At 44.2% G+C, this 21,931-nt stretch overlaps 1 protein-coding gene across 3 annotated transcripts in view; it reads right to left on the bottom strand.

Moving 5' to 3' along the window:
* POU2F3 (POU class 2 homeobox 3) overlaps positions 1-21,931 on the bottom strand; it is an 88,986-nt gene that overhangs the window by 29,725 nt on the left and 37,330 nt on the right. For 2 of the 3 annotated variants that reach the window (XM_081889957.1, XM_081889955.1), the window contains one exon: positions 20,563-20,597. In XM_081889957.1, coding sequence (XP_081746083.1) covers positions 20,563-20,597 — 35 coding nt within the window. Of the gene's footprint in view, positions 1-5,866; positions 6,140-20,562; positions 20,598-21,931 lie in introns of those variants that run through there. The other variant, XM_081889956.1, reaches the window with a different exon arrangement.

The raw sequence follows: 21,931 nt of genomic DNA, 5'->3' as shown, positions 1-21,931 counted from the left end.
TGGTGGTCACATGAGCTGTGTGAAGAATTACCGTATTTTTATGTGTATAACATGCCCCCTGTGTATAAGATGTCCCCTATATTTGGGGACTCCAAATTAAAAAAATGGGGTGGGGGAGATTGCCAGAAGTTGTTAAGCTTTTTTTTTTTTGGGGGGGGGGCGATTGCCCCAGAAAAATGCAGACAATATCACGCGTTGCCGATGACAATCTCCTGCTTGTGGCAGCAACCAATCGCCCGTCCCCACACTGTATAAGACGACCCCCGATTTTAAACATAATTTTAAAATAAAAAATCCTCGTCTTATACACAGGAAAATACAGTACTTTCTTTTGGTTGGATGGCTGTCTGTCATGGATGCTTCAGTTGAGATTCTTGCATTGCAGGGGTTTAGACCATGTGACCTCCCAACTCTAAGATTCTATCATTTTATCTGTCTTGAATATCCCAACATTCAGCTTCATTGGATGTAAGCAAATTCAAGTGTTATGAGACAATATGGGCCAACTCAAAATTAAAAAAATTGGAAAACAAGCAATAATTTGGCAAAATTGGATGAAAAAAGGTATTTTGACATTGAATCAATTAATTGATAAAAATTAAAAATTTGTGGAATATAAGACTTTGCAAGTAAAGTATGAATTAACCAGCGAAACACAATGGCAATACATCCAATTGAAACATATGTTGGAAAGGCAGTTTGGCCCTGACGCTATAGCAGCATCGGAAACACCCATGCTACTACAAGATTTAAACTCTGCAACAAAAACAAAAAACTCTACACTTGCACTATATAAAACCCTGCTCAACAGGAAGAAATATGATTTAGAATATGATAGACAAAAATGGAATGAAGAGTTAGGGGTACAGATAACAAATGATATATGGGAGTCAAGTATAAAATCAACAGAAATAGCCTCTATGGATCTAAGACTAAGACTTATTCAACAGAAAATAATATTCAGAGCCCATTGGACTCCAGCAAAACTATACCAGAAGAAAATAACAAGTGCAGACAACTGCTGGAGATGTGGGAGTAAAAATGCGAACTTAGTACATATGATGATTAACTGCCCAATGATAAGATCATTTTGGTACGAGGTGAGGATATTTATAGCAAGAGTAATAAAAAGAAATTTTTTTCAAGGGGTAAAAAAAAATAAAAATGGATGTACTGTGCTATATTAGAAGCAAAAAAACCTGTTTTGATCAATTGGATGAGCCACAAAAAGATTCAATTGAGCACATGAATTGATAATATGGACAGATTAGCTACATACGAACGAATTGCATGTCGACACAAATTAAGAATGGATAAATATGAAGAAATCTGGAAGGAATATTTAAGCGATAAGGCGGATAGCGGTGGGAAGTAGGGGGAGGAGAGAGTGGTGGGAAAATATTGTTTAAAAGGTGTTGTCATGGGTATATCAGTGTATTCAAATCTGAATTGTCAAATTGTGTTATTAGTGTTATTATGGTTTTTGTTGTATGTGTCTTTTGCGGTTGTTGTTTGTATTGAAAAAATGATTAAATAATTTTTTAAAAAAAGTGTTATGAGACAGGGGATTCCACCCTTTCTACCCACTTTCTCAATGGCATGGGTAATTTTATAAACTTCTATCATGTCACATGTTAGTTGCCTTTCCTCTAATTTTTAAAGCCTCAAATGCTGATACTTTTCCTCATGGGGGAATTGTTCCACCTGCTTGATGATTTCATTCTCTCCTTTCTGACACTTTCCCAACTCGGCAATATCCTTTTTTTTTAGAAGAGGAGGCAACCAGATCTGTGCACGGTATTCCTAATACCGTGAGAAATGTGTTAGTATTTCAGGTGCTGTGCAAGACTCTTCGTCGCTCCCAAGTCAGATGGCATGGAATTGCAGACTTAATATTTGCAAGCCTGCAACCAGTCTATGGCAGTGATTTCCATAGTTAGTTCTGTGTCGATTCCCCCCACCCGCAACCTGCTCTAGCCTTAGGGCTCCCTTACCAGAAACAGCCTGGCAAGGGTACAAGGCTGACCCGCTGTGCCAACTGGCAGAGGGACCCTGCACGTGAATGGGCTGGCACACACCATGACAAGCTTTTCAATCAATGTAGCTGACACACAGAGAGCTCTGCTCCCAGAAGTGCATTTTGGGTGAGGAAGGATCTGTAACTTAGTTGGCCCTTTTGATAATGCACCAAAAAACACCCAAGTGTTTGACTGCCAAAGCTAAGGCAAACTGAACTTGGTTGGCAGTGTTGGGCATAAAACAACAGTTACTATAAGCTACTTGAACGTGGGGGGTGGGGGGGCATGATTGGCAGAAAGGAAGCCTAATTATCCCTCACTGATTCTTTCTCTTTTAGTAAGTATTTGTTGATAAAACGTTTCACCGCCTCTCAGGCTTTATTTTCTTCCTGCCTCTTCTCTGGTTTAGTTAGTTCAAGCCAGTGACAGCTGGAAGCTAGCATATACTCAGTCCCTCCAAATGCACTCATTTTCCAGGTTTACAGAAACTGTCCCGGTTTCTGATTTAATCCCGGAATGTCCCACTTTCCCTTAAAGGTAAAGGGACCCCTGACCATTAGGTCCAGTCGTGACCAACTCTGGGGTTGCGGCGCTCATCTCACTTTATTTGCCAAGGGAGCCAGCATACAGCTTCCGGGTCATGTGGCCAGCATGACTGAGCCGCTTCTGGCGAACCAGAGCAGCGCACAGAAACACCGTTTACCTTCCCGCCGGAGCGGTACCTATTTATCTACTTGCACTTTGAGGTGCTTTCGAACTGCTAGGTTGGCAGGAACAGGGACCAAGCAATGGGAGCTCACCCCATTGTGGGGATTCGAACTGCGACCTTCTGATCAGCAAGTCCTAGGCTCTGTGGTTTAACCCACAGCGCCACCCGCGTCCCCCCACTTTCCCTTAGGACGTCCCTATTTTCATCAGAGAAATTTTGGAGGGTATCGAATTATGCAACCCCTCAAGCCAAGGAGATAGGTAACTATACAACCTGAAGAAGGCATCCGAAGGCAGCCTTGTATAGGGAAGTTTTTAAATATTTAATGTTTTATTATGTTTTTCTGTATTTTGTAAGTTGCCCAGAGTGGCTGGGGCAACCTAGTTAGATGGGTGGGGTATAATATTTTTTTTTAAATATTATTATGGAATAGGACGTCCCTATTTTCATCAGAGAAATGTTGGAGGGAATGTGTACCAGTGCCACACAAATGACACAGGGACATGCACCTGGAAGGGCCAAAAGCATCTGCTTTGCATGCAGAAGTTCATGAGTTCGATACCCAGCGTCTCCAGGCAGGTCTGGAAAGGTCTCCTGCCTAAAACCCCAGAGAACTGCTGCCTGCCAGTGTGGACAACACTGAACGAGGCAAACTGGTATCAAGGCAGCATCAAGGCGATGAAGAAAAGGGAAAAGGCCAAAGCATAAACAGGAGAGTTCCCAGTTGATTTTGAGCAGTAACTGGGATTTGCCAGGCTTTGGATGGAGTATTAGAGCAGGAGAGGAAAGAAACACCCCAAAAGGTATTTCTCAGAGGATTTGCACAACGAACATCAGAGCCCAGGCATCCTACCAGGTTGCCCTCAGTCTTTGATGATTATAGTGACTAATCATCGTTTACTCACCTGGCATGAGAACAGAGTGAAACTGGAACCGCAAAAGGTTTGCCCAAAGCAAAAAATTAAAAATTAAAACACACACACACACAACAGTACAGTTTCACAAGGCGCAGATCAGCACCCCAACCCCCCTGTTTGCTTTTGTCCACTTGTGATTGCTACAAATTTTTTTTTTTTGGGGGGGGAATTTTAAAAATGTGCCCTGAGCCCATCATTCCTTCCCACATTCACCACCTTTGTTTTTCAAAAAGCTTGGATCCCCCCCCCATAGAACAGTTAAGGCAAGAATAGCATATTTTGAGTGAACTGAACAAAGGGAAGGCAACAAGACGAACGAATGGATCAACTTGAAAGGTCCATCATCTAGTCAAACATTTGTTGTCTTACTATTTCCTGAATTTTCACAGTCTCATGCAAGTCACGTTGTTAGTATTTTATAGAAGGGAAACTTAAAACGTCCAAGAAATTAGCAATGTGGTGGTTTTAGAAAGAAGAATGAGGAAAAGGAAACGGTGGGTTTTACCAAAGGTCCGTCATTTAATCCATCATATTTTTTTTTACAGCCATCAGTGGAAAATGCATGCTTATTATTTCTAATTGCCCCCAGCAGCTGGTCTTCAGAGGTAGATTTCATACGAACATGGAGGTTCCATTTAGTTGTCAGCTATTAATAAAATTATGCTCCTGAAAGTTGTCTAACACCCTTTTAAAAAGCCACCCAGGTTGTAAAAGGATTTTATTTTAGTTTGCATACACTCCCAACAAATCTGAATGAAATAAATCATGAAGGGTTTGGATTGCTTGGTGAGTTAATATATTTACATTAGGCACACTGCAAACACTGTTGGCTACAATCGGATTAAAACGAGATGCGTTCAATCTCTTGAGAATATTTTGGGCTCCTCTAGTGCATGATTTCTCCAGGTAAACTGTTCCGATCTAGAGCCAAATTTGAAAGTAGTTTAGTTTCCATCTGAAAAGGCAGATTATAGTTTGTAGAAACTTTCCCTGTGGTGTCAGGAAATATATTCAATTTAAGCTCTTGTCAAGTTATAAACTTTTGGCCAAAATGAATAGAAGGGAAAGAATGAAAGAGGCAGAAAGTAAGTAAGTAGGAATGAACAAACTGGATGAGTGTAAGAGAGAGCAGATAATGATTGCCATTAAAACACGACTAAAATGATCCCTCTGGTTACGTGAACAAAATATTTGGCTAGGAAATAAATTAACATTTCCCCATTTGTTGTCCTATTTCCTTTTACTTCTCTGTTTCTGTTTTATCAACGCTTTTTTCCCATGCTGTCATTAATCAAGGACAATCTACCACCATCCTGCAGCCTGTGCATCTGTCTTACTAAGCAAGGAGCCGAGTTGTCCAAGGTCATAGTAACTGTAAAACCAGAAACATCAAATGCATCTACAATTCTGTCCTTGAAACATTTGACGGGCTTCAGTTAATTGACACATAAAGAAAAGAAGCAACATTGCCCTGTTCTCTGTAAAGTTAGTTCAGAGCCACAAAGGAACCTTGAGGATGAAAACCCTTGAAGGTGCCTCTAAATACCACCTTTTACCTGAAAAACAATACATATGTAACTTTGCTTTCCCATCTTGTATTGTTTTAAATCATTGATAGCCACCTTGGAACAGGTGGAAATGTCGGTCTTTGTAGAAGCAGAAGAGACTTTTGCTTGTACAAGACAGGCATCTAGTTTTTGCTGATTCCCACCTAGGAATGAAAGGCTCTGTCAGTTTTGCAACTCTCACTTTCTCATTTTCAATTTAGTTCTCTGCATATTGCAGAAATTTGTGATTATCTTTTTAAAGGGAGAAATTCACCAGCTTTTTTAGTGCAATTTCCTCCTCATTAATATATTTTTTATTTGCAAAAGAAGATACATAGATTTATTTTAAAAAGCATCTTAATGCCCAAGGGTAAAAGATTATAAAAGGGGAAAGTGCACCAAGTCACCTCTCTTTTTTACAGTGGATGTGAGAGTCTTCAGAGAGAACTACACCACCAACCCACAAGACTGAGAATATTTCCCCCTTATTCTGCAGTCCAAGCAAGGGTGCTATTGCAACCCCTTCTGCCCAGTGCTCTGTTGTTGTGCATTTCAAAGGATAAGTCATGATCCTTTGTCTACCACCCTCTTTCCCTAGTCACCAACAATCTGGACCATGTTTCAAATGACAATTAGGATCCCCCAGCAGACTAAGGAAAAGCAAAAAGGTTATACCTTTCACCCCTTTGTCCCTTCTGAGCTCGAAACCAAACTCAGAAAAGCATGGCAGGCCCTCCTTCGTAGCCACCGCTCCTGAAGATCAGAAAGAACACCCAAGGCTTCATGTGTTCTTGTCTAAAGCCAACTCTCCAGGGCAAATCCAAACCAGGCACCAGGTGTAGGGAGAAGTATGTCAGCTACTGGAATGATACCCTGGGTTGCCCATGAGCAGGACGGTCCCAGTCGGCACCGGGTGCAGAAGAAACACAAGTTATTTCCAAACTGAGATCAATTTTTTAGCGGCTGCCAAAACAGAAGTGTTTGGAAGCGGTCCAAGCCAAAAGGGGTGTGTCCCTTGCAACCTAGCTACGAACATCATGAGAACATGAGCTAGGGTTGGTATTGCAAGCTGGTTGCCAGTTTGGGCTGTTTCATTCTTTTCAGCTTAGCATCGCCCTCCCTTGTTCTCATAATTTTCGCGATAAACTGGCAGGCTTAAAATAGCAAAACAGAGCCCGCCAACCTGAGAAACAGATCCTGTCAGTTTCAGCTTCTCATTTCCCCAACAACTGATTTCAGATCTCCGCATTCCTGCAGCATTCCGAAGTTTTTTATTTTATCGCCGTGAAAAGTTCTCTGAATTTTAGTGCTAAAAACACTTTTCGACATGCAGTTTTGTAGTACAGTGGTACCTCGGGTTAAGTACTTAATTTGTTCCGGAGGTCCGTTCTAAACCTGAAACTGTTCTTAACCTGAAGCACCACTTTAGCTAATGGGGCCTCCCACTGCTGCTGGGCCACCGGAGCACGATTTCTGTTCTCACCCTGAAGCAAAGTTCTTAATCCGAGGTACTATTTCTGGGTTACGGAGTCTGTAACCTGAAGTGTATGTAACCTGAAGCATATGTAACCTGAGGTACCACTGTACCATGTCATTGTTTCTCCTACTAGAATGCATTTTCCATATGTGATTTCCACCAACATATGCAACACTTTTTATGCATCCTTTCCCCTAATGTGCATTTTTTTCATACACATTGGTTGGAGAACTGCATTGCAAAATTCGGACAAGTATGAATTTTGGAGGATAGCCGTGTTTCAGTTTGCATACACATTTGAGAATTAGGTAATTTCTTTTCAAAATGCAAACATGATTGCAAACACCACCACCCGTTCCTAGTTGCTGCTGGTTTCTCGAGGTTTTCTCCTGCCTTCCTTCCAAGTCTTGCTGATCGCTGCCAGTTATTATCAATGAGAAATGCAACCAAACCACAAAAGGCTGGATCCAGAGCTGATCTTCCCACACCTTCTCAATATTCAAGTTGCCTATGCAGATCTAGAAGAAAATTCATATGCAGATTACGGAGACAAAGCTCCAGATCTTGTTAAGCTTCCTGGAGCTTTGTCTGACTTAACACCAAAGTCAAATAAACCAAGGTGAACAGGAACAGGAGAAGGTACTTTTTCCTACAATGCCAATCTCATGCGCCAGTATTTTCTGCAAGAGGATATGTCTATTTTCTTCAAGAGGATAAGTCTGTTGCTAACAGGGGCACTGCTTCCAGCCCTGGAAAAGGCTCTTTTGCCTTTGACATCTGAATGTATTCAATGCAGTGCTAAGTGTGAGAATTTACACTTGCAGGAGGGAACAAGCCCCCCATCACCTCTTCCTGCTCTGCACCCCCAACACTCATGGGGATATTTGGAAAGGGGCAGTGAGGTGCATGTACAGAAGAAAGATCCACTGTGCAAGTTACAGAATTGTGGTTTTAAGAATATCTGCTTGGCGTGCAGCAGAACTTTGGCTCATGTTTTTAAATTGACCCATCTCAGAGGGGTTGGTTTTAGGTGAACTAAGCCAGAAGCATTTACAGGAGTTTGTTACCCGCATAGGAAAGCAAAATTTGCACTTTGTAAGCTCATCGCTCGAGTTGTGCTTATTAACCGCAGAAAATATTATGAAAATTTGGGTTGCTATTAAGCTAATTGCCTCTCTTTTCATTTCCCTTTCCATAAAAAACTTTTACAGTTGCTTGATGTCAGCTAATCTGTTTGGGAATCTTTGACTCGGGTGTTAATTGTTGTTAATTTTTTTCCTTTCTTGTTTCATTGCATTGGATAACCCCTCATCTTAGATGCTGTAAACCGATAGGATGTATTCTGCCGGTTACCTTGGGCTAAGATGTTTCTTAAAAAGAAGCTCTCAGAAATGAGAAAGGATGAAGCAGTCAGATACTTTCAAATTTCAGAATCCACCCCCACCCACCCACTTATAATCTTGCCAGAGGCTGGCATTACTATATAATGAGGTGCATTCAAGTTTACCTCTGTTCATCTGCTAAGCTGCCTACTGCCTATACATTCTGGTAGGCCATAGGTTTTCAACATTTTTGAGTCCCTGGCTCCTTAACCAACTGCATTCTTTCTGTGGCACCCCTGTGTGGCTCAGGAGCCCAGTGATTTCATCTTTTGCCTGCAGAGCTGGCAGCCTCTCACCTTTTTCGAACACCCTCCCTTGTGGAGTGTTCCCTCAGCCTCCTCTCCTTGGGAGTCCTCCAGGCATCCACCGCTGCTATCCCAGTCTCTGAGCTGCGCCCCCCCCCCTGCCCCAGAGAGAGGTGCCTCCTCACACTGCCCCACAGGGGCCTGGGAAGAGTATGCGCCCAGCCTTAGTGGCCCAACAGAGACTGGCCAAAGGTGAACGTGAGGCCAGCACCTTACCTTGGGAAGCAACAGTGGCAGCAGTGGCAGTGCTGCCAGGCCTGCATAGTGGAAAGGCTCCCCTTCAGCACTGGGCTCTCTGCTCCCAGCAAGCTTTGCACACAACAAGCACAAGAAAAGCTAGTGCAGCACCTGCCTGGCTGGCCTCCTACTTGCCTGTCCATTCCCAATAGCAAGGGTTGGTGGACAGAGGCCAGTGTTGCCCACGGCACCCCTCACCACCATTCAAGGCACCCCAGGGTGCCATGGCACACTGGTTGAAAACCCCTGTGGGTTCACTTTACTGTGATTCCCTTTTCTGTCATTTTCGCTTTTTAAGTAGACACCTCCATTCAGTCTGGAGAACATTGTCAGGACTGGAGTCCTCAGTGCTGATGGATGGTTGCAAATCAATATGCAAATCAACTTTAAAATGATAACTTTGTAAAAAAGAATATTCCCAGCCTTTGTAGTCAATAGATTCACCCCCCACTGACAAACTGGAGATCTCTAAATCATTTAAAAGGAAGTAATATGTGCAGGTGCAGGAAGCAAACTTTTTCCAAAGCCAGATGGGTTTTAACAAGTTGGTCTTACTGAGTGGCAGATCAGAAACACAGAGTACAGCTGTGTGAGAGATTCCAGGGGTTACAGGATTCGTGTAAGACTGCCACAGAGACTGTGGTGTCTTTATGAGATATGGTTTATTTACACACAACTGCAGCCTTAACTCTGGAGGAGTTCAGAGCATTGTACTGAAAGCGGGTTCAGTCTCTCTCATGGCTGCAATGGTTGGATGCAACACTGCCAGGCCCATGGTGCTCTGGTCTTCCTTTTTCCATCCTGCAAACAACTTGCCAAATGCAACCAACTCTCCTTCAACTTGCATCACCACCCACTCCAGTTCTGCCCCTCTCTCCTGCAATTCTATCTTTTGTCTCCCGCTAGCTATCTCTCAGCTCAGGACAGGGCTCTGCATCCTTTGCCTTGTTGGTGGCTTCCCCCCTGTCTTTGTTTGCTTAAAGGACACGGCCATTCAGGCTGGCTTAGACATGGGAAGACCAGTACCATAGTGTCTGGCATCCAGAAATTAGAAGGGGGAGTCCAGGCACCCAACAAATTCATAACAATATTGTTTTAGACGTGCATTGTTTTGTTTTTACTTGGAGGAAGATTTTTATATAAAGGAGCATCCAAAAATGTGCTCCTCCTTTCTAGCCCCCTCATCCTGTTTCTAAGTACAGAGCTAGTGTGGTACAGCAGTTAGACCAGTACTTGGAAGAACCAGGTTCAAATTCACTCTCCACAGCTGCGAAGCTAACTGGGTGAATCACTGTCTCTCAGCCTAACCTACCTCACCAGGGTTGTTACAAAGGGGAAAAAATGAGGAGAGACAAGAGCTAGTTGCAGTCCTTTGAGGAATGGAGGAACACAAACCTAAGAAACAAATGCATCAAATTGGCAGAATGGGCTTGTAATGCTTCAGAACGCATATTTTTGGATGCCCAAAACTCATTGCCTGTAGAAAATCAGCACGAGCATGCTGCTGGGATAAAACCTAGAAGCATAGAACTATACAGTTGAAAGGGACCCAAAGGCTAATCTCATCCAATGCAGGGAACACAGCTAATCACAACCTTTCTTTTTGTTGTGCTGGATTTCTGCTTGCAGGGAGCTCTTTTTTGTGTGGATTCAAATCTGGAATCCACCATCTGCATCTGAAAGCAGTGCTGCCTGTTTGTCAGTTTCATCCCCAATATTATTCTCCTGCATGTATGCAGACCCAAAAGCACCTGTTAAAAGATCTGACTTTGGGATCTATAAGCCAGCAGGTGACACGGCCTTTGTGGGAAATGAACAGGCAAGAGCAGATCACATGTTTGGTTGCTCTGCAGAAGCCTAATCCAGTTTCTGGGGTCACCTTGGCACATGATCGATGGGTATCTCGTTTCAAGGCTGATGAGAAAAAAACCCCCAACTAAACAAAAACAAAACAAAACAAAACTTGAACAACAAAGTGATGGAAAATGATCAAAGCTCACTTGCATAACCCGTTTGGAGGTGTTTCATAAACATTTCACAAGACAGGAGAGTGATGAAGAAGGAACATCTCCCAACCTGCCTGTAATTACTCGCTCCAGCTTTTCCCTTACCTATAAGGGCAAAGGAAGGGATAGGAGGACGATTACGTCTAATAATGATCACGAGAAGAAGAAAAAACAACCCTCTGTTTTGTAACTGATCTATAAACTTTTGGCACAAAGCTGCTTCATGAAGACATCCTGCAGACACAGCAATGCTGATGCTGAGCCCCACAGGAACCAGATGAATGAATAACAGCACATCAGCAGGGCTCCGGTGGGAGGGACAGAGATGCGGGCGGAGATAGTCAGGTGCCTCTGGCCCTGTCAAACCAACTCGAATGTCTCACTTACAAGTATTTCTCATAAACAGGAGGCCAGCTCCTCTTGCTTAATGTCTTGAGGACTGATGAAATTCTCCCAAAAAGTTCTTGGAAATGGCAACGGCTATTTTGCGGCCTCCCTCCACCCCGCAGCCTTAGGCTGTTTGCTGGAGAGCTCCCACACTCCATTTGTGGGATCTGGGTCACATGGCACACTCAGCATCCCCTCCTTGCTATTTCAGAGGCTGCATGCCTCTGAATGTTGGTTGCTGGGCATCACAAGTGGGGAGAGGGCTGTTGGGTTCACCTCTTGCTTGTGGGCTTCCCAGGAGAGGTCTTTTGTTAGTCACTTTGAGAGTAGGATGCTGGATTAGATTTCCCCTAATATACACATTTTTGGTCAGGTAAAGGTAAAGGGACCCCTGACCATTAGGTCCAGTCGTGACTGACTCTGGGGTTGCGGCGCTCATTTCGCTTTATTGGCCGAGGGAGCCCGTGTACAGCTTCTGAGTCATGTGGCCAGCATGACTAAGCTGCTTCTGGCGAACTGGAGCAGTGCATGGAAATGCAGTTTACCTTCCCGCCAGAGCGCTACCTATTTATCTACTTGCACTTTGATGTGCTTTCAAACTGCTAAGTCGGCAGGAGCAGGGACCGAGCAATTTGAGCTCACCCCGTTGCAGGGATTCGAACAGCTGACCTTCTGATCGGCAAGTCCTAGGCTCTGTGGATTAACCCACAGCACCACCCGCGTCCCTTTTGGTCAGGTATTTCCCCTTAATAGCATTCGTTTTATATGTTCTTTTCATGATTTACAGTGGTACCTCTGGATACTAATGGGATCTGATCTGGAGCCCTATTTGCATCCAGAAGCAAACGCAACCCGCATCTGTGCCTGCATGTTGCAATTCGCTGCTTCCGTGCATGTGCATGACGTGATTTTGACCGTCTGCGCATGCGTGAGTGGCGAAACCCAGAAGTAACACATTCCGTTACTTCTGGGTCACCGTGGAGTGCAACCTGAAAGCTCTCAACCTGAAGCAACTTCAAGCCGAGGTATGACTGTATATGCAATTTTGTGCACATCTTACCGTAGTATATGCATTTTGGTACACATTACTAGGGCTGATCCAGCAGCCAGGTGCTTCTTATTCCAATTCTCATTCAAAATGCCAAGATAAACCAGAGAAGAAGATGAGCTTCTGATCAGTTTGCACACTCCAGAAATTCATGCACCACAAGCAGAAAGCAAACACTCTTGGGGAAAGGGGTTTGTTGACAGAGGGGAGGAAATATATATTGAGATGACTCATGCTAGCCAGCCAAATCACATGCCATAAAAAAATTATCCCACTTCTGGGTCAATGGGAAATTCAGTCTTATGCCCACATATGGGAACTGTCCAGGCAGAGCAAGTGAGCAATAATATTAGCATCCAGCAAATATCTGATATGCTTGTTCAGCTGCAGATTAATAACAAAGAACTAGATAAGGCTGATTTGGCAACTGGTAGGCCCTCAAACTATCCTTTCCCAGGGCTAAGGATGTGTGACTCAGTAAATTTCAGTTTCTCTGAATTTTTCACTGTCATATGGTACACCTCTAGCAGCAAAACCAAGCTGACGTCATCTGTCCCACCAGAAATATAGAACATGTACTTTCTGTATCAGTCTCTATAGCCATAGCAGGTGCTGTAACTCTCCAACAGTTTGACTTATCCCTGAAGACACACTCTTCCATTGTCTCCCAAGACAGACGAATGCCAACATCAGTCTAAAGTTCAGTTATTCAAATTTCTACATCAGTTTTCTTTAAAAACACCCAAAAAACAAACAAACAAACTACAACCGTTTGTCTTGAAAACCCACCAGTGTTTTAGTGCAAATTGCTCCAAATATACATATGCTTTTATGCAATCTTCCCTAATAGATACTTTTTTGGGGGGTTAGGCATTTCCCCCTAATATAATTTCGATGACTTATATGGATTTTTTCTGCACACTTTACCTTACTATATGCATTTTTGTACATACCGCTAGGCTGGAGAACAGCATTGCAAAACTCAGAGAAGTATAAGTTCTGAAGGATGGCTGTGTTTCGTTATGCATACTGCTTTTGCAAAGTGTGAATGAGGGAAGTTCCCCTTTAAATTTGAATCAAACCTCTCCTGATTTTCCCCCACTTGATTTATTTCTTACTATTTCTGTTAGTTTCATCTTTATAAATTATATAAAGAAGGTAGGTTCCCCAAATTACGATTGGCTTAGTCCAGGTTAAAAACTCCACAGGTAAACAAATTGTCTCTCCACAAAGTTTAAAATGGTTACAGACAACCAAAGATATGAGATTATAGGAATTGTATAGCAGTTGAAGGAAGTCAATCTTTTTCCTTCTCTCTCGATATTTTTATTTTCCCTCTCCCCCCCTTTTATTTTTTGCATTTTTCTTTTTATTATTCATTTTTGGTACATGTTTGTTAAGGTAATTTGTATTATTTCATAGAATCATAGAATCATAGAGTTGGAAGAGACCACAAGGGCCATCGAGTCCAACCCCCTGCCAAGCAGGAAACACCATCAGAGCACTCCTGACATATGGTTGTCAAGCCTCTGTTTAAAGACCTCCAAAGAAGGAGACTCCACCACACTCCTTGGCAGCAAATTCCACTGTCGAACAGCTCTTACTGTCAGAAAGTTCTTCCTAATGTTTAGGTGGAACCGTATATTTGTATAACCATATTCCTTTTTGTATGTATGTAATATCAATATTGCAAATAAAATTTCAAAATACAAAAAACCAAATTTGAATCAAATCATATCTTCTTGTCCCTAGCTTGCACTCTGTGCAACAGCCTAAATAAATCTAGATCCTTCATGTTCACAGCATGGATTGGAATCTACAACACAATTGAAACATGCACACAACATTGGCTCTTTGGGATAAAATTTATCCTGCTTTTCTGGGGTGGGAAGAAACATGGAACCCAGCCTGCTCCCATCAGTTATTCATGGGTTTCTGCAAACATCATTTCTATCTTGCCATGATGTCTACATTCTACCTCCACTGTCATGCCTCCTGCATCGTGCCTCTGAATGGCAGTCACCGGGAATGGCAGGTGAGCAGAGTGATGTTGGGCTCATGTGCAACTTGCAGGTTCCCCCAGGCATTTATCTGGTCAGCCACTGTGAGAATGGAATACAGTGGTACCTTGGGTTACAGACGCTTCAGGTTACAGATGCTTCAGGTTACAGACTCCTCTAACCCAGAAATAGTACCTCAGGTTTGCTTCAGGATGAGAACAGAAATTGCTCGGCAGCAGCTGGAGGCCCCATTAGCTAAAGTTGTGCTTCAGGTTAAGAACAGTTTCAGGTTAAGAACGGGCCTCCAGAATGAATTCAGTTCTTAACCCGAGGTACCACTGTACTGGGCCACTGTCCTGATCTAGGAGGCTCATCTTATGCAACTGCTCAGAGAACGGAAGGGCAATTTGGCACGACTTAAGAGATGCAATGTCCAAGCCACTTTATCAAAGTCACACTGGGGAACTCTGGCAAGGTGGGGACTGCAGATTCTTATGTGGACACATAACCTTCCCACCATTTGGTCCCCCCCCCCGAACCCCAGAAAAGCCATCCTATGTAGAGATGTAATACAATGACCATAGCTCGCCAATAATAATAGCTTTTCAAGTACCATCCCTGCATGTATTGACATGCACAACCGACCAGATGGTAAAATAAAAACATAAACAAAAACCAAAAGATCAGGAGTAAGAAAGGCCAGGAACGTAGCCACCCGTGGGGGTGGGGGCAAGTCGCCCAAGGGGGCAGGGGTGAGCCACCCCCATGCTGCTTTTTCTGGCAATGCTGGGCCCACTTAAGGGTGGCCCACTGATGATGGCACCCACCCTGCAATCCATACACCAACCTGTGGTTCGACAGCCCTCTGGAAGCTGCCGGCCAGTGCAGACCGCCCCCCTAACTACGTTACTGAGAAAGGCAACTTGTTTCTCCCGTAGCCCAACAACCGTTAAAAACTGAGGCTGAGGTGAAATGACCCAGTTCGCCTCACCCAGTTTTGGTGATAAATCAGAAGACCTGCAGAGCAGTCTGAAAATGATGTTCTACTCAGAATAAGCCCATGAAATGCTGCCCTCACTCTGAGTTGGCTTTGTGTTGTTGTCACACAGCCAATATGAACTGGCTATGTAGTACAGTGACACCATCAAACTGGATTTAGATTAGTTAGATAATGTAGCCAGCAGGACTTGGTGGCCCTTTTCTTTTTTAGCTGACACCTGCCAAGAAAGCATAGTCATCACAGCTAGTAGCCTTTGATACCTTTCTCCTTGAATCTGCAGGTGGGCAAGAGCATCTACCATACCCAGCTTCCCTAAGCAGGTAAGAAGTTATGATCCCCTCACTTCCCCTGGACCTGGGAACATCCCCTTTAGGTAAGGTTTCTAACTTAATTTGCAAGCAATTATGCATTTGCTCATTTTTTAGACATTGAGGTGTGTTTTTTTAATTTGAATAAACTGGGCACCACAGTTTGAGAAGGATATTGACAAGATAGAATGTGCACAGAAGGGGGGCAACCAAGATTATTGAGGGTCTAGAAACCAAGCCTTATGAGGAATGGTTGGGGGAGTTGGGTCTGTTTCCCCTGGAGAAGAGAAGACTGAGAGGTGATACGATGGCCATCTTCAAATATCTCAAGGGTTGTCACATGGAAGGTGGAGCAAGTTTGTTTTCTATTGCTCGAGAGGATAGAACCTAAGCCAAGGGATTCAAATGCCAAGAAAGGAGATTCTGACTAAACACCTGGAAGAACTTTCTGACAGTAAGAGCTGCCAGACAGTGGAATGGACCACCCTGCAAGGTGGTGGAGTCTCCTTCATTGGAGGTTTGCAAGCAGAGTTTGGATGGCGACCTGTCAGGGGTTCCTTAGCTGTGATTCCTGCATTGCATGAGCCTTGGGGTACCTTCCAACTCTATGATTCCTTGACATGCTGGATGTGTCATGTTTAAGGACACCACTGGGACCTGCCTCTTGTGCCATCACCAGGGGCCATCACTAGGTCTCAGGTGTGGGCTCTGAAATTTCAGGGTCTTGAGCTGGCAACCCTATTGTGTGATACAGGTGGGATGCATGTCCTTTCCAAGGGCTTCCCATTGGAGCATCCAGTTGTCAGAACAGGACACTGGGGCAGATGGGCTTCTGGCCTGCTCCATCTGTGCTCTTATGAGCAAACAGTAATGGAAGTCTGTTGCCTTCCTACCCTTTCTCTGAGCTTCTGGAAGCAATCAGATTGGCTACTGTGGGAAAGAGGATTCTGGAATAGGTAGGCCATTGGGCTGATGGATCAGGGCTCATCTGATGTTCTGATGAGATGAGGCCCTGGAAGGGCAGAGTGAAACTGAGACCAGGCAGAAAGAAACAAGAGGGAGATCTGATGCAGCAGCCAACGGAACACAACAGAAGATGACAAAAAGCAAACAAGCCTCAAAAAAAACCTTGAGGGCAACAAGCCCAGAGCTCACCAAATTAAAAATCGGTTGGCTCACAGCTGGCTCGTATTGGAGAAGATTAATTAAATGCACACAAGCTTAGTACTTAACACCTTCAAAGGGGTTCAAAGGAGTGAGAGCCTTGCGGTGGAGGCTGGGAAATGCATGTCAGGAAGACAGGAATGGTATCAGCTCTGTCTTACAAAGCCTGTTTTTTGGAAGGCCTCCACTTATGGCTCAGCCAGAGAAAGAAGTCAGGGCACCCTGATCACCTAACTAAGTGCCCTGCTATCTATTCAAATTCTGCGCAGAGGGATTGAGAAAGGACGGGAGGAGGAGAGGATTCTGCAACCGGTGTAACTAATGGAAGTCTAACCAATTTGCATCGTTTGAGAATGCAACTTTATAAAAGCCCTGCTGGATCTAAAGGAGAGTCAGTCTAGTCCAGCTTTCTGCTTTCCATGGTGACCCATCAGATGCCTTTGAAAGCACAGAAGAAGCTGTTAGTTTTTTTCCCTTTTCTTCCTTCCCCCTTTTTTTCTCTTTTCTTTTTTATTCCCAAGTACACTACCTCTGAGCATGTCAGCTCCATCCAGACCTCATCATGACTAACAGCTGCTGAAAGATGTCCATGATATGCCTAATCTCCCTTAAAGGACACAAATTTGCATGCATTTGTTCTGCATTTTTATCTATTTTGCATAACATATGCTGGTTTTGCTAGCCTTGGGGAAGGGCTAGGAGCTACTGGGGCACTGAAGCTTCCAGCCACTTATATTCTTATCCAGCCATCTCTTTGTTTCTTTGCTCTTGCCCTTTCACTCATACATTTTCTGTCCTGAGGGCTAGAAACTTGGTCTTAAAAAGGAGAGAGAAAGAAGCAGAGATTTCCAGGAAATGTAACTCAGTGCCAATGACCAGACTGTGGACATTTTCTCTTGCAGTACTGCAGCAAGCACATCATCTTGCTCAAAGGAGGCACTGCGCTGTAATTTTTTCTGCTCAACATTGTCTGGTGTGGACAGCGCAAGCTCTACCAACCTTGCAGACATCACTGTTCTCACAGTGGCCAATGAGATGCAAGGAGGACCCAAATGCAAGAGCACTCTCCCCTTCTGAAGTTATTCAGAAGCATTACTGCCTCTGACTGTAGAGGCAGAGCAGAACCATCTTGTTTAGTTTCTCCTCCACAAAACTCTACGCTCCATCTCAAACTGCAGCTGTGCCAGCAACTGACTACGGGGGGGAACTCTGGCTGGGGAGCCAAGTTTGGACCAAAACACTTTGGTTCTCTATGTACCTGTTTTATGTGTGATGAGCCACCAAACTGAAGGTTACAGCACCTGCCTAGACAGTGTAGTACACTCTGGGCTTGGAATAACCTGACTGACAACTGGATTCTAACAGACAGTAAAGACTGTAAGAAGGTTTCCTGAGCTCTGGGATGCTCTTGTATCCCTCGGTCCTGATTTCTGGCTTGCTGCTCAGTCCTGCCTTTTTTCCCAGCTCTGACACACACTTTTGCCCTGACTGCTAGCTCTTGGTTCACCTCAAACCCACAGTCCAGCCCGGATGCCTGGAGATGTCCTGCTCTTGATTTGGTCCCAGCTGAGGCCACCCATGGCCCCAGCCAAACCCTGGAATTGCAGGGAAGCAGCTGGCAAGCAGCATCAGAGAATGTATTTGGCACAACGCAGGATGACATAAGCATAAGCAGCCTGGTTCTTAGCACCAGCTCCACAAAATGAAAACAGCCTAAGGCAAATGGAGCAAACCCCCAGGGAGTTTCAGACTATATTAAAATAATAAAAATAAAAATAAAGCATTCACACAGTGAGACCTGTTTGCTGAGCACCTGGTTCCCTGCCCTGATGGGCTGCTTCCACACTCAGAAAACTCATCTCCCCATTTAGATCTATACCACCTTCATCTGGAGACAATGCACTGCTACTTGTTTACATCTGTTGCAGCAGATACCTGCAGTGGCCTGCCTCTCTCTCTCTCTCTCTCTCTCTCTCTCTCTCTCTCTCTCTCTCTCTCTCTTCTCCCCCCATGGCCACACCTTTATTTTGGTTCTACAGCATGCAAATTCTTCACCATCTTCTTAGGACTGCTGGTAAGAACCTCCCAGAAAATTGGTGCTTCCTTTCAACCTTTGTGACAAATGACAGATCTGCCTCTCTTTCTATCTGCAAATCACTCCCAGGACTGACAATGCGGAAGAGCGAGGTGCCAGGCAACCGCTTGCTAGATTTCCTCCTCTCTGCTTGCAGAACGAGGGTGATCTTCCGCCACCCTTTACATTTCCTTCCCAGAACATGCCATGATGGAAAACAGGCTCACAAACGACATTGCAACACCTCTCAGCCTAACCTACCTTACAGGGTTGTTGTAGGGATTAAACCAGGAAGAGGAGAACCATAAATGCCACCATGAGCTCCTCAGAGGAAAAGGTGGGATGGAAATGGAATGAATGAATGAATGAATAAATAAATAAATAAATAGGGTCATCAAATACAGCATCCTTTTCTCACAGTAGGCAGTCAAAGACCTCCAGGAAACCAGACACAAAGGCAGGGCCATCCTCTGTTGTTTCCCCAAAACAAGAGGTACTCATGGGTACGCTGCGTCTCAGCACAAGGACTCCATATAGCCATCACTGCCAATGGTAGCCATTGGCAGACCAAACCTTTTGTGTGCATGCTAATTTCTCTAATCTGCTTCAAAGGTTCTCTAAGGCCATGGCAATAGCCACAGTTTATGACGACAGATCCTGCAAATAAATAATACATCTTGGATGAACTAGTGTGGTTTTTTTCAGTGTGTCCTGAATCCACTGACAATCTGCTTCATTGGATGATCCCTGGTTATAGCATTGTGGGGGGAGAGGAAGAACAAAAAAAGATCTTTCACTTTCTCCCCCAATGACCCTCCTGGATCAGGCATCTCAGTGTGAAGTATACGTAACAGAACTTGCACACCATTCTCTTGAAACTGATGTCTATTTAGTGTTCTTAAATACTTCGCTTTGGAGCATACAGAACAACTCCTCCCCAGTGTTTCTCCCATGCACCTTCTCCAGAGTGACCCTAGGAGTCGATCGTCAGTGGCCGACTCATCTCCTTTCACCTTGATTGGCTCCAATCAGTACAAAGAGAGAAAACAGATCTTCGTAGTGGCCCCAAAGCTCCCCCTTCATGCTGATTGGACAGCTCTAAGGTGCTAGAAAGAGGACCCTGCTGCAGAAATAATAACTTGGCTTTGACTTAACCCTTGACACTGGAGCACTCTCCTAGAAAGAGCCCACTGGCATACTGGTTTTGTATCTATAAGGAAAATTGGGAGGGACTACTGAAACATTCAACCCCACCTGCAGTCTGAAATGGCACATCCCATCAACAGATAAATCATATGGGTCTTCTGCTGGTTTACTTTAGCCCTGGGCTTTATCAAGAGTATCTCTGCAGATGCTTTCCTGTTAACAACATCTGTCAAACGCGTCATGGCCATTTGCAGGTGTGTTTCCTAATAAACAGCCGCTTATCTCCGAGTTGTGCATGAGTCAACGCATTGATACATTCCGAGATGGCAACCCGAAGGAAAGTTAACAAAAGCTTCATTGATGATGAATCCCAGCCAGACTCCTGTCTGATGAACTTGCTCACGTCTTGAAAGATGCTCAGGTGGAAAAAATCTGAGATTGGGATCAATTTAGTTTACCCTCCAGACATGGTGAAGCGAAGCTTGGCCGGCGTTCGCTCTCTGTGGGTGGAAAGCTTGGAATCGTGGGATTGAAGAGCTGGAAGGGTCTTTGGATGCCATCAAGCCTAAGGCCACATTCACACTATACCTTGATCCATTTAATAGAATAACAGAATAACAGAGTTGCAAGTGATCCCCCAACGGCCATCAAGTCCAACACCTGCAATGCATTTTAAGCCTATATTGTGAACATAGACAACAGGTACTAATTCAGATGTAAAGCACACAATTAACATCTCGCTTCTCTTCCATGCTCCTTTGAGATTTGGGTCACATGAAAAAACAAAATATCAACAAAGCCTATGTGGCACTATGCATCTGCACAAAGGGCAATTACCTGTCTGCTGAAATCCAGTCCATTTCGTTCATTTCCTGTAAATGAAATGAAAAGGGAGGGAGGGAGAGATTGAGAGAGAATGTAAGATTAGTCAAGGCTGTTACTTTAACAACAGAACAAGTGTGCAGGTTCTCAGCTAAAGGCTGCATTTATCTACTAAAACCTGCCACAGCTCAGGACTTGGGTATCTAAAGCACCTCATTTATTTATCTATTTGCTTGTTTGTTTGATTGCTATTATTATTATTATTATTATTATTATTAAAAACCCACCTCCAGAAAAAAGCTTTTAGGGCTGTGCAGGGCTGCCTGCCTCCCCCTCATGAGGCAGGGTGAAGCAGCCACTTTGGGCAGCACAAGCCCCCAAGCTGACAACCATATGGGTGCTCTGCCCATCCTGTCACCTCCACTGAAGAAGCAGTAGCACTGACATGGGTGTCCATTTCCAGTGAGATGTCAGAGATATTTCTGGTGAGAGCTTGGTGGATCCAACGTGGCTGGTGGCATAGCCGTGGCAGGGTGACCCATCTCATTTTGCCTCCTGCCATTGAGGTGCAGTGGTGTCTGGTGCCCATCAGAACTGGTAGGGTGGAAGGCAGGGAGGCCAACAGTAGGTGGCGCCAGAGCTAACAACAGACAGAGCCAACTCTAATTCTCATTTCAGCCTTATCTTCCTCCCTGCTGAGCTGTAAAAGGGCAACTGTGAGATTGAGGAAGAGAAGCTGACAGGCAGGGCCTCCCCTTGGACTCGTTGCAAGTAAGAAGGCAGGCAGGTGGTGGTGGGTTTTATTAGGTAGTTGAGGGATGATATTAACTATATTTTATCCCTCTACAGGCCCACATGTGTGGGTTAACACACAAAAAGGATCAACTTAACACTCGCACTTAAAAGCACAAGGCTGAGCAGAGCTTAAGTCCCATTTTAGGCAATTTAAATGAAAGCACAAGACTTTGCCATTGGGCTGATCTCCCCCTTTTGAATACTGAATACTGAAAAGTAAGTTTAAAACATATACTTTGCTCACAGTCAAGCATTCATCTTAGCAGCAGCAGCATTAAGAGTAAATACAGGTCAAATACTTGTATTTACAGCAAAAACAGCTTCAGGCATGTGCCTGATGCTGGAGTAAGAAGAGGCCTAGTTGGCTGAAGAGAGAGAAAGAGAGGAGGAAAAGGAAATATTTATTTGCTTCTTCCTTCCAGAAGAGGAGGGGAAATGACATCACACAGAGCCTTCTCTACCAATCACATTTATATGGTCTGAGTCTGTCTATCAGCAATACGACTCTATGGTTTTAACCCCTTCACATGCTAACTAGCAAGAATATGCCTTGTTACAGTTTTCTGTACATCTCCCACAAAAGGGGTGC

This window comes from Podarcis melisellensis, assembly GCF_964234715.1.
Source record: "Podarcis melisellensis genome assembly, chromosome: 15".
Taxonomy (NCBI): Eukaryota; Metazoa; Chordata; class Lepidosauria; order Squamata; family Lacertidae; genus Podarcis; species Podarcis melisellensis.
This window is presented reverse-complemented; position numbering and strand designations above follow the sequence as displayed.